The sequence below is a fragment of the Schistocerca nitens genome, chromosome 2 (genome assembly GCF_023898315.1).
Source record: "Schistocerca nitens isolate TAMUIC-IGC-003100 chromosome 2, iqSchNite1.1, whole genome shotgun sequence".
Lineage (NCBI taxonomy): Eukaryota > Metazoa > Arthropoda > Insecta > Orthoptera > Acrididae > Schistocerca > Schistocerca nitens.
The window spans coordinates 330,219,295-330,238,146 of NC_064615.1; the positions used below are offsets into that span (position 1 = coordinate 330,219,295).

General features: G+C 43.6%; 1 protein-coding gene across 1 annotated transcript in view; it reads left to right on the top strand.

The window, feature by feature from the left end:
- Positions 1 to 392: 392 nt before the first annotated feature.
- The window catches only part of LOC126235012 (protein Wnt-8b-like), a 92,241-nt gene continuing 73,781 nt past the window's right edge, over positions 393 to 18,852 (top strand). The window contains exon 1 of the mRNA XM_049943747.1: positions 393 to 646. Coding sequence (XP_049799704.1) covers positions 393 to 646 — 254 coding nt within the window. The remainder of the gene's footprint in view (positions 647 to 18,852) is intronic.

Sequence of the window (18,852 nt, forward strand, 5' to 3'; positions counted from 1 at the left end):
GGATTCTACCAGTTTTTCCATTCGTCTGTAAAGAATTCGTGTTAGTATTTTTCAGTCGTGACTTATTAAACTGATAGTTCGTTAATTTTCAGATCTGTCAACACCTGCTGTCTTTGGGATTGGAATTATTATATTCTCCTTGAAGTCTGAGGGTATTTCGCCCGTCTTATACATCTTGTTCACCAGATGGTAGAGTTTTGTGAGGGCTGGCTCTCCCAAGGCTATCAGTAGCTCTAATGGTTGTTGTCTACTCCCGGGTATTCCACTGAAATTAAATTACTTAGGAGGAAAAATGCGTACTCACACGTGTTATAGCAAAAGTCAGATTTAAAACGTGCACGTGTCAGACATGCGTAGTAGGACCAGGCTGTAAACAGGCAGAGGGTGTTGGTATGGCAGCTCGAGTGCGCGCCCTGAAGAGTTCACGGGCGCGCTTGTCGGCCTGGTCATCAAAGGCGGGGCTGCGTGGCGTGTCGGCGCGGCCGTCGGGGCCTTCACGTTTATGGTGGGCAGTGGGACGGCGCCGGAACTGCCGCGGCTCCCTGGTCTTCCCGGAAGTCGCTGTTTACAGCTCTCCTGCAGGAAGGCCGCTCGGGACGGGCGCTGCGGGCAGTCCGGACAAAGGAAGACTCCACGAAGGCCAAGAGTGATGCAAGGCTTCACGCCTCTTCCGACAAATAACAAAAACCAGCGGAAAGTATTTGTTGTCGTTGTGGTCGTCGGATCGAAGACAAGATTTGATGCTGCTCTCCACATTACTCTATCCTGAGGAAGTCTCTTCATCTCTGAAAAACAAAAATAAATAAATAAATAAAAAAATGGAAATTTGTGGTAAGTTCTATGGGACCAAACTGCTGAGGTATTGGTCCCTAGGCTTACGCACTAAATATTCTAACTAACTTACTAACTTACGCTTACACACCCATGCCCAAAGGAGGACCTGAACCTCCGACGGGAGAGAGAGGTGGGGGGGGGGGGGGGCGCGCGAACCGTGTGGAGGCGTCCCTGACCGCACGGCTACCCCGCGCGGCCTTCATCTCTGCATAACTACTGCAACCTACGTACATTTCAATTTGCTTACCGTATTTAAGCCTTAACCTCCCTCCACACTTTTTACACCGCCTTCCCCCCCTCCCCTCCCCCCCCCCCTCCCACACACACACAAACACACACTTCCTTCCATTACCAAATTGACAAGTTCTTGATGCCTCAGCAATTGTTGTCAACCGATCCCTTGTTTTAATCAATTTGTGCCATACATTTCGTTCTTCTCCAGTTTGATTCAGTACCTCCTCCTCTGTTATTCGATCTACCTATGTAATCTTCTGCATCCTTCTACAGCACCGCCGGCCGGAGTGGCCGAGCTGTTCTAGGCGCTGCAGTCTGGAACCGCGTGACCAGTACGGTCGCAGGTTCGAATCCTACCTCGGGCATGGATGAGTGTGATAGGTTAGTTAGGTTTAAATAGTTCTAAGTCCTAGGGGACTCATGACCTCAGACGTTAAGTCCCATAGTGCTCAGAACCATTTTTCTATAGCACCACATTTCAAAAGCTCCTTTTTACCCATTGTCTGAACTGCTTATCGTCCACGATTCACTTCCACACAATGTTACAATTTGATGAAATACCTTCAGAAAAGACTTAATAACACATAGATTTATATTCGATGTTAACAAATTCCACTTTCTCAGAAACGCTGTTCTTAACATTGCCAGTCTACATTTTACATCCTCTCCGCTTCGGCGATAATCTGTTATTTTACTACACAAGAAGTTTGAATAAAAACGACTCCAATCACAATTTCTTCGTGTTTTATTAAACTGCACGGTGCTTTGCGGAACCTGTGGATCCATCTTCGGTACAAATCATTTATATGTGATTTACATTTGCTCTTGTGTGAGGTGAAATGTATTTTGCTGTTATGAGAGAACTAGATTTTAGGTATGGTATTTCGCGAATCGAGTGCGGAAGTATATGAGAAACAGCGGGAAAAGCGTGAAAGACTTATCGAACAAACAAAGAAGAACGTTTTTGACCTTTTGTGGTCGGCATACGTTCGTTTATTCATTATACTGTGAAGAAATCAACGTATCGCGATTTCAGGCATAGGACTAGTCGTTAAGATTCCGATCAATCGCATCTGACCACCACAAGGGAGCATCTGCGTACTGGGGCCAGCATGCTTTGATTCATTCATTGTATGTTGAATAAACCAACGCCTTGCTGACCTCAAAGTGTTAAAAATGTTCTTCCTCGTTCGTTCGGTAAGTTTTTCTCTGTTGTTTTTTCCCACTGTTTCTCACATATTTCAGCACTCTGTTTACGAAATAAAAAACCTAACATCTAACTTTTTCAAAACGGGACAATGCATTTTGTCTCACTCAAGAGAAAATGTAAATCATGTATTAGACGTTTGCAAGTGAAGGTCGACCCACAGATTCCGAAACGCACTGTATATTTTAGTAAAACACGAAAAAATTGTCGCTGGAGGCGTTTTTATTCAAACGTCCTGTTTGTTGAATACGCTCACGTTCACAGCTGCAGAAAATGAATAAAATTAAATTTTTATTTTACTGCCCAAGTAGCAGTACTAATGTACTACTCTTAGTGTCTGATTTCCTAATCTGATTCCTTCAGCATCGCTTGATTTAACTCGACTACATTCAATTATCATTGTTGTGCTTTAGTTGCTGTTCATCTTACATCCTTCTTTCAAAGCACTATTCATGTCATGCAACTCCTTTTCTAAATCCTTTGGCCTTTGGTGTCACTGGCGGAATTAGAACATCAGCACAAAACATCAAATTTGTGTTTCTCCAACCTGTACGTCATTAATTCCACCTCTTTTTTTAAAATTTCGGTTACTGCTTGCTTAATGTACTGGAAGTCCTGCGACAGTATTATAATGAGGTCTCTCATTGTATGAGCACTCCTCATACGTTTTAAAAAGTAAAAGTTCCAATCACTTTCGGTGCTATCACATTTTTTTAGTCTTTATGTTTAACATTTTCCCTTGTATTCTGTATCTCTTAGGATTTTCCGTGATTGTATTCAGTATATGATAAACAGTCATAGTACTTTTCCTTTCGATTGTACATCATGTGTGACGCTGTTCGCTGAAGTATCTATACTCGAAGTGCACGTTTAAATGTAGATTTGCCTGTAACTGGCTGGTTACGTCAGTTCACAGGTCGAAGGAAGCCGGGGGGGGGGGGGGGGGGGGGAGGAGGGAAATAACTCGAAATGGACGACGCTAAGTGAAGCACTATAGCTCTCACACTAACCTTCGAGTTGAGGACAGCTTTACTTTTTTCATTTTTGGAGTCTTACTAATAATGCTACCTCTATATTGTTTGATATCATTCTATTAATCATTGTTAATTGTCGGCGAAGAGATGTTCAGATGTCGTTTGTGCTTCAGTGTGTAAATCTGTGGATTACAGTGCCGTGACAGAAGCATGGACAGGTCTTGTTCTGATGGATCTCGGACAATTTTTCATTTGTCGGTAATTTCTCGGTGACCGTGACATACCATTAAGATTTAACAGAAGAAGCTGGAATAACATTTTTAAAGTTTCTCTAGATCGTGTTCTACTTGAGTCTTTGATATTTCTTTTCGGTGTAGTTACTTCCAGCGTTTGCAGTCAAAATATTGTAAATTTCGCTTTCTGTGACCTGCCTCATTACGTCTATCGTTAATCGGTGAACCCTTGTTAAATTGCCTGATATACCTATATAAAATGTTTATCAGTGGTGTAATAGATCCTGGGGATAATGTCAGATATTAGAATTTTTTTTTTGCCTTAGCGTTCTAAAATCTTTTCTTATGCGGTTTCGGAGCAGTATTCAAGATTCCCATATTTTTGAGGTACAGTTAGCTATTTGCCAGCTGTTCATAAATGTGCAAGACCACCCATATTACTTACCATGCTTGCGACTGACATCTCTATGGTATTTACTTTGAACACTAATTTCAATTTTCTGTACGCAATGATTTTCAAAGAGGGCCTTATTTGGTTTGGTATTTCTTTCCACATGCAAGTTATCATCTAATCTAGAAAAGGCGTTAAGGTATACGCAGAGTAATCCTTACACTAATCCATGATGTGGGTTTCAACGATATCTTCTCTGCCGACTGAAACGTCGAAACGGATCTCACGACTCGCATTCACACCTTATATTCCGCTCTTATGTTTCTCCTACATTCCAAACTTTTCCTGCGCGCCTTGTTGGACTACAGACCTGTATTCCTGTGTCACTTTTGAGGTATAATTTTAGCCTGGAAATAACCGCGTCCATGCTTGATTCGGCAAGAAGTGGTCTTGTAAACATCGATCGAACGCCGTGAAAGGTATGCTTTCGGACGAGGTAATGTCTATATGTGTGGCGTGGTGTATCTTCAGGTGGTTCAAATGGCTCTGAGCACTATGGGACTTAACATCTATGGTCATTAGTCCCCTAGAACTTAGAACTACTTAAACCTAACTAACCTAAGGACATCACACAACACCCAGTCATCACGAGGCAGAGAAAATCCCTGACCCATCTTCAGGTGGATGTAAAAGCTTCGTATCTACCCATATGGAACTCTGACAATGCTGAACTATTGAGAACGACACGCTTGACACTTATGCTCTGCTTTACACCAATGAAGTACAAGATCATCTCACTCTACACAAAGATATCTTTCACCAGTACTGGGCTCAGCTGCCGGACGAATGTATTCAACGTGAACAATTTAGCGCATTGAATAATCAGTTCCTGAATGAAACAGAACATTTTTTAAATACTAATGGGAGGCGCCCGCTACTCTCAATCGTTGACTCTTGCCCACCTGCGGGCAGATTTGCAGCAATAATAACATCAAATTTGCATGAAGTTTGGAAACAGTCTAACTAAAAGAAATCATTTCGCTTGTATGCTGAATTATTTATCATCTTTATCAGCTCCTTAATGACATTACTCATGCTATGCTTGGTTGGTATGTCCATTTAATAGACATATAGACCAAATTCTTTGTGTGGGAGACTGTTTCCTTGTTTTTCTTGTATGCAGTCGTTTCTTTTTGATGATTGTTTTTCTTTTTGATGATTTTCCTTTGAGTTTGAAAATCATTATATGAGGTGACTTATACAGTGTCCTTAATATTATCAACACTATATCTCCTTCTACTTGTCACATAATTTTTTTCATTTATCTGTCCTACAAGTTCATTAGTCGGCGCCAGAATCGCACTTCCGCACAACTATTCTTTATTTCCCATATTCACTTGCAGTTCAGGAAAAACTTATCTCACCAATTCTTTTTTAATGTGAACAATGTTAGCGAATTCACGTAACTCGTGCCATTACTCAGTGGCTTAAGCTGCTTCGCTGTATCGAAGCATCTTAAAATCACTTAATAATGCCAAGACCTCCGGTCAAGATTGCATAGCAGTCAGGTTCTTTTCAGAGGCTGCTGACACAATAGCTCCATACTTAGCAATCAATACAACCGCTCGCTGTAAAAAGATCCGTACCCGAAGACGGAAAGTTCCACAAGTCATACCAATACCCTTAGAAAGGAAACAGGAGTAATCCGCTGGATTACAGACGCAGGTATCTAAAGTCGATTTGTAGTAGGATTTTGGAACGTATACTGTGTTCGAACATTATGAGTTACACCGAAGAAAACGGTTTACTGACAAACAGCCAACACGGATTGTAAAAGTACCGTTCTTGTGAAACACAAGTAATTCATTACTCTCACGACGTTATGAGTGCTATCTTTAGGGGATGTTAGACGGATTCCATATTTTTAGTTTTCCAGAAGTGTTCTAACATCGTTCCTCACAACCGACTTCTAATCAAATTGCATGCGTCTCAGTTGTGCGACTGGCCTCGTGATTTCCTGTCAGAGAGGTCACAGTACGTAGTAATCGACGGTAAATCATGGAGTAAACCAGAAGTGATATGCGGCGTTCTCCAAGGAAGTGTTACAGTCCCTCTGCTATTCTTGATGTACATAAATGATTAGGAGACAATCTGATCAGCCCTCTTAGGTTGTCTGCAGATGATGCCGTCTTTTTCCGCCTTGTAAAGTCGTCAGTCATCAAAAACAATATCAAAATGATTTAGAAAAAATATCTGTATGGTGTGAAAAGTGGCAGTTGACTCTAAATAGTGAAAAGTGTGAAGTCATCCATATGAGTAAGGAATCGGCTAAGTTTCGGTTACACGATAAATCACACAAATCTAAAAGCTGTAAATTCAACTAAATGCTTAAGGATTACAATTACGAATAACTTAAACTGGAACGATCAGATAGATAATGTTGCGAGTAAAACAAACCGAAGATTGCGATTTATTGCCGGCCGCGGTGGCCGCGCGGTTCTAGGCGCTTCAGTTCGGAACTACGCGGCTGCGACGGTCGCAGGTTCGCATGCTGCCTCGGTCATGGCTGTGTGTGATGTCCTTAGGTTAGTTAGGTTTAAGTAGTTCTAAGTCTAGGGGACTGATGACCTTATCTGTTAAGTTCCACAGTGCGTAGAGCCATTTGAACCATTTTTGCGATTTATTGGCGGAAAGAAAGTGCGTCTGGTCTACTAAAGAGACTGCTTACCCCACGCTTGTCCGCCCTATTCTGGAGTATTGCTGTACAGTATGGAATCCGCATCAGACAGGATTGACGTAGGACGTCGAAAAAGTTCAAGGAAGGGTAGTTCGTTTGGTACTATGAGGAAATAGGGGAGAGAGTGCCACGGATGTGATACGCGAGTTGGGGTAGCAATCAGTAAAACAAAGGTGTTTTTCGTTGCGGCAGGATCTTCTCGTGAAATTTCAATCACCAATTTTCTGCTCAGAGTGCGAAGATATTTTGTTTGCGGTCACCTACATAGCAAGGAATGATCATCATAAAAAGTATGGGAAATCAGAGCTCGCATGGAAAGATTAAAAGTGTTCGTTTTTTCCTCTCGCTATTCGAGAGTGGAACGGTAGAGAAAGAGCTTGAAGGTCATTCCATGAACCCTCTGCCAGGCACTTAATGGTAAATTGCAGACTAATCACGTCGATGTATACATAATATAATCATGCAGTTAACATCCCTATCAATACCATCTTCACCGATTTTGAGAAGACCATCCGCATATTGTTTTGATTCTCTGTCTCTGTGAAGTTGTATGCACATATTTGTTGTTAAACTAAATTTTTTAACATGCTGCCATAAGGTTGACTTCTTTAAACATGCATTTACTTTAACTGCCGGTGTGCATTAGTTATTATGGGCAGAGTCTGTCTAAAACCGTCGGCCAATAATTGCACAACCAAAAAATATTTGTAGCGAGAAGAATCACAAAGAAAACACAACAAATTGTTAAATAACTGCTTAGTTTGTGACTATACTATCAAAACTAAATTAAATAGGAGGCAGAAAATTACAAAATATCTACTACCTACTACAAAAAGGATGTCTGTTTCAAGAAATTAATTTGGGCACTAAAATAAAATGTAGATTTTCTGAAAAATCAAAGTAACAATTGCAGATAGTATTCTTATATTTTTTGGCGTGTTTTGAATTCCACGTATTCTAATAAATTATAGAATTGGCCACTGAGATATCTTTTACTTTATTTCTGAAAATTTTTGAATTTTCGGTTCCCTGTGAGACGTCCGCTAGCGACCTATTACAAACTTTGGCACCAGAATATAATACTCCATTCTGAACTCTAGACATGGATTGATGTCTACAGTGTTTTCAGAAACAGTCCGAAACCCTTGTTAGACTGTCGCAGGTTAGGTTGTGCTGAGGAATAATTGTTAAGAAAAAAAATTATATAATTTGTGCCTTTTCCGTGTTAATTAGCATTGAAGGCAGCCAATCTGGCCCGTTGTGTGCGCAGGTTCAAGTGACCTGCCAGCCTTAAGTAATGTCAGTTGTTCTCATAGCGTAGATGATAGCGCACGAGACTGATCAGCCTTTCGCTAGAGTTCGATCCTCGATACCGTTCCATGTCCCATTTTTGTACCGCTCTGTTGTTCGGTTTTAGTAAACCGAACGAAGCACACCTTTGGCGACACCGCCTCAGATGGGAGCTTGAATTTGCGTGCCCAACGGCCTTGTTGGCTAACTTCAATGCTAATTAACTTGGAAACGGCTCAACGTATCGAATTTTTTTCTTAACAATTATTCCTCAGCACAACCTGACCTGCTACACTCTTACAAGTTTTTCGGACTGTCTCTGATCACCTTGTACGTGAAAAGTTTTTCTTTCAGTAATATGGTAGAGAACTGTACAGTTTACCTTGAATTCACTCTTGTTGTGAATCACATATTCTATTAGGAAGTAAATGTATTACCAGACACGTATGAGAATCCCTACATCCCCGAAGACATTGCTGCAAGATATTCCTTTTCAGCTTAAAGTACACTACCAAAAAAGACTATGTCGCAGTACAATATTGAGAGAAAGTACGCTAGCGTTTCCTTATTCAGGTCAAAATGACAGCTTTCTAAGTACAAAGAGGCAGAACTAATAATTTTGGTTTAAGCCTGCAACTACTTTTTTTACATACTTCATAATATGGGCAGCTACAGCCGTTGAAATTCATGGTAAATTGAACTTGAATAAAACCGCGAACAGCTGTTAACTGATGATTAATTCAGGACCGGTTTCATTGCGTGAAAGAAGCATCTTCAGGTGGTTCTACACTGAGAGGAAAGCGTCCTTATAATCTATGTACTTAAAAAATTAATTATAACAGCCAATAAAGTACACCTAAATAAAAATACTTAGATTAGTGTCACATAGATTAGTAGATGGAGACGCCCACAACGGTTGTTAGTCACAGAATCCAACCCCATGAAGAGGGAAAGTAATCAATAAATATCAATCGGCAGAGAATTGGAGCGAATAGTGCAGGAGATGAGGCAATATGGCAAAAATAACCTCAGTTACTGTAATAAATATGATTATAATGTAATACAAGAAGCATAAAACATAGCATCAGTGGAGCGTCTGTCTGAGAAACGTAACCCATTAACCAGCCCCATTACTACAAAGATAACCCCCACCCCACCCCAAGAAGGAAAAACCTATATGACTAAGAATCGGGAAGAGAGAAGTTAATTAAGCTGACGGACCTACATGTGCAAATTGAATGCAGATGAAGGACTGAAGGTATTAAATACCTTACAAAGTTGTAAACCTTGTTTTACCAATAACGGGGACCCCATTCATAATGGCAGACCTAGGAACCAGAAGAACAGATTAATGAACTGTGGTGTCACCGCTAGACACCACACTTGCTAGGTGGTAACTTAAATCGGCCGCGGTCCTGTAGTACATGTCGGACCCGCGTGTCGCCACTGTGTATTCGCAAACCTAGCGCCACCACATGGCAGGTCAGAAGACACGGACTTGACCTCGCCCCAGTTGTACGGACGACATAGCTTGCGACTAGACCTACCAAGTATTCCTCTCATTTGCCGAGAGACAGATTAAATAGCCTTCAGCTAGTCCATCGCTACTACCTAGCAAGGCGCCATGTGTATCATTGCTAATTGCTTACTACTATGCAAGAGATGTATTTCAACAAGAACAAGACTACATTAAAGTTAAGTATATTAAAATCTCTCTTCTTTTCTTTATAGTTTTCATCCAGTCTCCTGTTTCAGAATTTACGCCCGTCTGCGTTAGTTTCGCGTGCACCTAGCCACTCATTGTGTCGAGACCTTAGGGAATCGACACAACATGAACCGTCTAACATAACTAGAATGTTCAAATAGTCAAGTACACGAAATTTACGTACCCTGAATTTTTCTTCAGAATTATAGTTTCCCTGTTTGCTGTACGTTGAACTGCTCCTGTTTTTCCCATTAGAGAACTATAAGCATCTGCCTTCTTATCTCTGTTATTGTAATCATTGGTCTCAAGTTTCGACGAGCAAGTGTGACTCCTATATGTATCAATAAATTCAGTAATGAACTCCCACAAGCACTGACTGGTATGAAAGATTTTATAATTTAAGGAGTACACTAAGAGAAACATTATAGTGAACAAACAGCTGACTCAGACACATTTCAGACGCCAGCTTTCTGGCGACCTCGTGTCCACACACCATGCTTTGTCTGCCACAGACATGATTTGCACCCACAGATTTGAGCAGTTTTGCTCAAACCTTGAACTGCCGGGTTTGCGCAATCTCATATCTGCTCATATCTCCTGTCCACACAATACGATCTATGTGCGCAGATGCGAGTGCATAGGCAGATCGTTGTGTGTGGACTTCTCTTTTGGGGGAAAAACGTAGTTGTCTTTTGATTTTTTTGCTGTCACGTGCACTCAAAACTAGTGACTAAGAGGCAAAATTTTTTCTGTTCTGGTACAGGTCGCCTGTGATGAACCGCTTCCGCAGCGCTTTCGAGCACGCACACCCACAACCGCGAAATGCCGACACATCATCTCGGGAGGTAAGTACTGTGGCCACCGCAGCAACAGGCTCTCTGCCAGCCTACTTCATTTGTTTCTAAACAGCAGCAACGTTGACATTATTAAATACCTTTAAGTTTTTAGAAAGTGCAGTAATCTGAAAGAATGGCCCAAATAACCGTAAACCTATACAGCAGTAAGTGATAAAGATAACAGAAGACGCTGGACTCGCCAACTTGTGGGTTTTATGGCTGCAACATGGGGCATTCACCTCCTTATCGGCATACTCGAGTCGAAATTATTGTTGCTTCGAAACTGGGATACTGCAATAGTTGTGCACCAGACTGTGTTGGCAGCTCAAGGCCGCCTGATCAAGGATGGACTAGTGGCATTCATGTAATTCCCACATATTGAACTCAATATGGGACCTTCCGCAGCTCAAGATACTGACCACAAGGAGGGAGAATGGAGTGTGACGCCGGCGAGAGTGGCCGGGCGGTTCTAGGCGCTACAGTCTGGAACCGCGCGACCGCTACGGTCGCAGGTTCGAATCCTGCCTCGGGCATGGATGTGTGTGATATCCTTAGGTTAGTTAGGTTTAAGTAGTTCTAAGTTCTAGGGGATTGATGACCTCAGCAGTTAAGTCCCTTAGTGCTCAGAGCCATTTGAACCATTTTTTGGGGTGTGACGTCGTATTGCTAACGAGCCTAAATCTGCACACTGGTGTGCAAAACTTGAGGGCGAAAGTAACTTTCGAATGATGTGTCGCCCCCAACTAAACCCGACGAAATTTCAAATATACGTAGAAAGAACTGCTTCGGTATAGTACATAAGGTAAGTAAAAGAAATACGCAATGAGACGAACAGAAATGACACTTTTATTCAACGATAATAATTACACTGAACTAACTGCGATTTATGGTGTTCCCCCGGGCATTAAGAAAGGCGGGAAATCGTTCTTAATAGGATGTGTGAACACCACGGGTAGCAGTGCTCCCTTGCTGAACACAAGGTTGATAAGAAGTTCTAGTGATAGGGCGTTCCATTCCTCGTCCTGCGCGGTTGGTCGTTGGAGCATGTGGAAGTGCTGCAATACATCTGCCCAACATATTCCACACGTTCTCAATTGGATTTAGGTGGGGGAATGGACAGGCCAGTCCATTCGCCGAATATCCTCTCGATCCAAGAGTTACTCCACCTGTGCTGTTCGAAGCGGACGCACATTCCCAACCATAAGAATCCGGATAACTGCGAGTGGGACTCGCGCACCGAGGATTCTGTACAAACCAAATTATGTATGCACGGTGAATATTAATAAAACCGACAAACTGCAGGGACGGGTTCTTGACTGGAAATGGAGGAAGAAAGGTCCTACGAACATGTGTCTGGAAATGCATCGTCGCCACAGTAGATGGCGCTGACGAATGAAAGATCCTCTGATCACGAGCCATGTGTTTCTTGTGTCTTCCAGGACTTGTGTTTGATGCAGCCTGTTGTAAACAGCAGAATGGTCCACTTTTCACGTTGGGAACAAGCTGAGACGGTGTTTGTGTATGGTCAAGCAGAGAGAAACGGTCGAGAGGCAGCACGGCTATACCCAAAACAAGTACCCTCACGGACACCAACAACATCACACGACATTTCAAGCTCTTTTTGGGCGCTTGTGTCAACATGGGTCCTTTCAGACAGACGAACGTGCAGGGAGTCTGTGGACTGTGCGTACACCAGATATGGACGATCGGGTTCTACAGGATATTGAGACGAACCCTAGTACAAGCTCTAGGCAAGTGACCCGCCAACATGCTTTAAACCAAAGTACTATTACGTGTACTATCGCTATCACCTACATCCTATGGAGGCCATCTTGGACATCTGTTGTAACGATGCAATGCAGCTCTGTGCTGTGTTCCAGGACGATCTGTCCATTTCGGACGCATGTTCAGAGGACCTTTTTTTCTCCACTTACAGTCATGTATCCGACCATGTGGCATTATTAATGTTCACGCTGTGTAGATACTTCATCCATCCTGCTAATCAAGAATCTCGACGATTTTTGCCTATCATCGATATCTATATTTTCAGGATATCGAGACGCGCGGGGTAGCCGCACAGTCCACGGCGCCTTGTCACGGTTCGTGCGGCTCCCCCCGTTGGAAGTTCGAGTCCGCCGTCGGGCATGGGTGTTTGTTTTGTCCATAGCGTAAGTTAGCTTAAGTTAGATTAAATAGTGTGCAAGCTTAGGGACCGATGACCCTAGCAGTTTGGTCCCATAAGACCTTACCACAAATTTCCGAAATTTTCTAGGATATCGCACCGGGGAACAAGACTTAGAATAACAAAAAAATTTTCGTTTGATATGATTACAAAATCTTTTTGGATTTTTTTCCCTTTACTTTTGCTGTGAAACATAGCTTCTTGCCAAAATTCATGATTCTAGGCCAACGAGAAGTACCCTTTGAGTTTTGATGTGTGTGTTTGCGATGATAAAAACGTGTGAGATAAGTGGCTGTATCTTTTGATTGCATTGACGTAGAAGTTTACATTTATATACCGCCAAGAGAACATAGTTCCTAGATGTGATAAAAATTTCAACATGATACGTCCATCCGGTCCCGAGAAAAAGGGGTCTTACCAGACGCTCGAACAGACAGGCAGTCGGATAACAAATGACGAAAAAAATTTTTTTCGTATGATATAATTTTAGATTGACCATTTTCGGATTTTTTTCCTTTAGTTCTACTATGAAACCTTGCTTCTTGCCGAATTTCGTGATTATAGGTCAACTAGAAGTACTCTATAGGTTTTGATGAGTGTGTTTGTGAATATTAAAATATGTGAACTAAATGGCGGTGGCTTTTGACTGCGTTGGCATAGAAGCTTCAATATTTTACAGCGCCAATGGACCGTAGACCTTACTAATACAGCTTGATACCTCAACCGAGTATTACAATTGTGAGCATTAAGATATGTGACCTAAATGGCCGTTCTTTTTGACTGCGTTGGCTTAGAAGCTTCAATATTCTACAGCGCCAAAGGACCGTAGACCTTAGTGATATAAAACTTGATACCTCGACCGGCTCTTGAGGAAAAAGGTTTTTAACAGTCTGACAGACAGACAGACGGACGACGAAGTATTTATCAGTATTTATCGATTGAGGTACGGAATCCTAAAAATGCAGTCAGGGACGAATGGAACCCTGGAAAGACGCACATGGGAAAGGAGTACAGTGCCACTATAACGTTGGCGGCGACTGTGCCGCGTTCAAAGATTTGGAGGGCAGTACGCCCATGCAACATTATGCCTCCCCACACCATAACACATGGACTACCAAAACGATCATGATCGACAATGGTGGACGTACCTTCATATGGCGAGAGGTAGAAACACGTAATGCACCCGGGAACATTGTCGAACATGGTTGTTTTGGTGGTCCAGTAGTAGACATAATGTTGCATGGGCTTACTGGTCTCCAACTCTTCGAGCACAAATGCCAAAGGAAAAGATATATGGTCGATAGAAATTTGACGAAGCACTCAAAGATCCTACTGGGAACCTGAGAAAGACAATAAGTTCATTGGATGCTTGCATCAGACGCGAAATGAGTGAATTGGAACAAATAAATCCACTAAGTTTCCTAAGTGCTATCTATCTAGCTGCAGAAACGCGAAGCAATCGCTAACGTAAATCTGTCCTGTAGCCAGCGTGTAGCCCCCCTTCAGCTTATATTGGTCACCGGTAATTAGGGTTCTGCTTTTAAATTCCCTCCTCAGCTGCAATGAGAAGCTAGCAAAAGCTTCAGTCGACATATGTGCAAAGTTTTGGACTTATGCTAAGGAAAGCTGGAGCTGCAGTTCAATGTTTAGTGTACTAACTCCACACACTTCACGTTTACGTACAAATTGAGTGAGGCGTGGTAAAAATTGCTGTTTTGAAGAACGCGCCGCAGCGCGTGATGTGAAGCAGTCGCCCTCCGTTTCTGGCGGTGGCGCCGCGGTGGCAATCGCAGCTTTGGTGTCTCCCTCTGGTGGGAAAGGGGAAAGGTTGGCTGTTCACATGCATTTAAGGGGCGCTATGAGCTCGCCAGTCGGTCAGTCTGGTTCAAAATGGCTCTGAGCACTATGGGACTTACCTGCTGTGGTCATCAGTCGCCTAGAACTTAGAACTACTTAAATCTAACTAACCTAAGGACATCACACACATCCATGCCCGAGGCAGGATTCGAACCTGCGACGTACCGGTCGCGCAGTTCCAGACTGTAGCGCCTAGAACTGCTCGGCCACTCCGGCCAGGGGTCAGTCTCTCGTCCCCAGTTTGCTAGTCTGTCTCTCGTCCGCATTTGTTAGGCAGTTAGTGTCTGTCTGTCGTTCGGGGTGCTAGTATGTCTGTCGGTCGGATCAACCTTTAAAGCTGGCAAAATGAGAGTCTTTCCACTCCACCAGCAAGAGAACTCAGCGAGTGGTCGCCCGGTTGTGTTGGGGGAGGAGACCAAACTGCGAGGTCATCGGTCTCATCGGATTAGGGAGGAAGTCGGCCGTGCCCTTCTCAAAGGAACCAGCCCGCCATTTGCCTGAAAAGATTTAGGGAAATCACGGAAAACCTAAATCAGGATGGCCGGACGCGGGATTGAACCGTCGTCCTTCCGAATGCGAGTCCAGTGTGCTAACCACTGCGCCACCTCGCTCGGTTGGTCACCCGGTCGGGGCTTAGTTCCTGCATCTGAGTCTGCGTGTTAGGCCGCCAGTCTGCTCGAGTTTGCTCAGGCAATGGTCATTGGCGGTTGGATCGATCGGTTGGCCGGTCGCGCACTGAGACACAAGATGACTTGTCCGTCTTGAGCGTCGGCGCATGTGAGGTCGCCACGTGAGTCCAGTGGGCCGCGGCGTATAGCGAGGGGTAGTGACTTCACGGTCGACACGAGAGCAACAGGAGTCAACCCACATCAGTCTGGCCGGTGCGAGCTGCGACGCCGTGAGACGGGAGATCGGCGCGCCTTCCTGCGTCCGTTGAAGCGGCTGGCAGCGGACGGTTCGGGAGAGCGATTTGGGGGTACTGCGCCAGGTCTTCTAGAGAAATCGCAGTTTATTAGAAGTTAAGTGATTGGTGATATCTTGTTTGATTTACTCTTGTTAAATTCTACTTGTTTGATTGGCGACACCATGGAGTGCTGTGTGCACTACGACCATATATGTTAAAATAAAAGGAAGGTCAGCGTTGGCCGTAATACTGATGTTTTATTGATAGCAGAATCGAATTTCGGTCACATAGTGATCATCTTCAGTGCTGTACAAATTAAACTCAGACACTGGTATCAAGTTATCAATAACCAAAACTGAGAAGCGATCTCAATTACTGATCAGTTACTCAAAGAGTAGTAGCAAGAACGCTAACCATGCTCTGCTACCAGTTATGAACCCTGATTTATTTTCAAAGAATATTCTTAAGAATTTATTTTATTTACTAGCGATTCATCAAGAACATTAACACATTTAATCACACTACGTAAGCATGGAAGTAGTTGCCAGGGAGTAACTGATGAAATCATAACCAAATGCCTTTTAACAAATGGGAATTTTATTCACTTTAATAGTGCCTAAAACATTTTTTAAAAGAAACAGATTTAAAATTATAATCAGAAAGCACCCTCTAAATATCAAAGTTACAATTTATTCAGAGGCAGAAAGAAACAAGTTTTGACTGTATGAGCTTTCGGGCAGAGAACCTTGCCGCTCCCTTTTGACGCGGCCATAGTTAAGACCGGTCACAACAGCCTCTGAAAGACTACACTGGTGCAAATCTGCAACACACCAGATAACTTTAAACTAAGAGTTTTAACAAGTTACACAAGTACACAAACTATGCTAACCCCCCCCCCCCCCCGTAGGAGGGATGGAAATGATACAAAACACTAACAATTAAAATATTAACCTTGCCACCGAAGGTGCAACAGATTTTAATTTCTAAGAAAAGTGTTACAGTGAAAGGGTGGCAACTTCATATACTAAAATGATCATTTAAATAAAAGCCCATGAAATGCAATCTTTTATAAAATTCTACAAGGTTGGCCAAACAATAGTTAAGATGCTCTACAGTACACAGATACCGCCTCTCAAGATCATAGGCAATAATATCAAAGTTTCCAAAGATTAAAACATATTTCAGGTTTTAGGCCGTTACACTCCAAGCAATAAATTCGTTAACACACCAAATCCGACAAACATGACAGAGGCAGCTACTAACGTACGGTAGATTGATAGGGAGATTACCGAACAACCCGAACCGCAGGTTGCTCTAACCCGCCCCTACTCCACAAGGGAAAAACGGACCACCTAATTTATAAACAACCACCTTCCTGCGGGTGAGCAAACGGAGAAGAATGGTGGGACGACCCCAAAGCAAAACGGCTGGTGACCTCACCAAGAAAACAAGTAGAATTTAACAAGAGTAAATCAAACAAGATATCACCAATTACTTAACTTCTAATAAACTGCGATTTCTCTAGAAGACCTGGCGCAGCACCCCCAAATCGCTCTCCCGAACCGTCCGCTGCCAGCCGCTTCAACGGACGCAGGAAGGCGCGCCGATCTCCCGTCTCACGGCGTCGCAGCTCGCACCGGCAGACTGATGTCGTGGGTTGACTCCTGTTGCTCTCGTGTCGACCGCGAAGTCACTACCCCTCGCTATACGCCGCGGCCCACTGGACTCACGTGGCGACCTCACATGCGCCGATGCTCAAGACGGACAAGTCATCTTGTGTCTCAGACCGCGACCGGCCAACCGATCGATCCAACCGCCAATGACCATTGCCTGAGCAAACTCGAGCAGACTGGCGGCCTAACACGCAGACTCAGATGCAGGAACTAAGCCCCGACCGGCCGACCACTCGCTGAGTTCTCTTACTGGTGGAGTGGAAAGACTCTCATTTTGATCCGAACGACAGACATACTAGCACTCCGAACGACAGACAGACACTAATTGCCTAACAAATGCGGACGAGAGACAGACTAGCAAGCTGGGGACGAGAGACTGACCCAGACTGACTGACTGGCGAGTTTTTTTTTTTTTTTCCTTTATTGTAATTTTAATCACCTATACAGGCGGGCTGGCAGCAGCACATTACGCTGCTCTTCAGCCTTAAGTGGAAACAATAACATGACATAGAGGTGATACAGACAATACAAAAAACGGCGGGCAAAAAATGGAGATACAAAAAAAAAACAATAAACATGAAGCCGTTCACGTTGGACGATAAAAACACTAACACTTGTGGACACGGCGCACAAAACACGGAGAACGGCGATGGCACATGTGAACAGTGGAGTCGTAACTGCACGAAACACAAAACGAAGCACACACACGAGATACTGATGTCGATGATCTCCGGCGCGCGAATGTTCACTATGCGTGTGCGAGTCCGGGGACCTGCCAAGAGAGGAGGAGGAGGAAGGGGAGTGGGAGAGCGAGAGGGGAGAGCAGAGATGCCACGGGCAGGGGAGAAAGGGGGGAGGGAGGAAGGGGGAGGGGAAACCCGGGGGAAGAGGGGTGGAGGGAGGGGGCGTGGGAAAAGGAAAGAGAAGGGAAGGGAAGGGAAGAGAAGGGAGGGAGGGTGCCCAAAGGAAAGGACACCGGAAGTGGGGGGTGGGGCAGGGTCAAAGTTGATAGGAGGGGTAGATGGAGGGGAGGAGGACATCATCAGGGAGGGGGAGCTGGGGGAAGCCACCTTGGGAGAGGGTAAGGAGGGTGGAGAGATGGAGACCGGGTGGGACATGCAAAAGAATGGCCCTGACTAACATTAAACTATACCTTTCACAAATCACTTACCTCACAAAAATCTTCGCTGCTCAAGCTACTGCAATACAGCGAGCGCCACTACTGCCAGCTAAATAAAAGATTCAAACTACGGAAGGCACTAACTACTGATAGGGATAGTTAGCAAATGAAAGATATTAATAGAGAAAAAACAATGTATTTACCTTGATATCATCATATATAAAGCAGTTCATGACAAATTTCAAAACTCCGCCATCTCTCTCCCCACATCCACCACTGCTGGCGGCTCACCTCCAACTGCCCAACGCTACGCGCTGCTCACAGCCAGCTGCCTAACACTACAATGGCGAGTATTACAACAATGCAAAGCAGCCACAGACTGCACACAGCACAGCCAGTGATTTTCATACAGAGGTGGCGTTACTAATAAAAAAACCTAAACAGCCTACTTACATAGCCCCCATGCTCCCCACAAAAAATTTTACAAATTTTGTTGGGCACTGGCCAATACATATTTGTTAAAATTTTTTTTCACAATTACAATAGCAAAGAAATCAAATGCACACACTTATTGATACAATGTTGGTCAAAAGCTAAAATTTTCTCACAGTCCATAAAGACAGTCCTGATCGTTGATCACACTAAAATTGCCGTGTTTTTCTCAAAGTCTGAGCA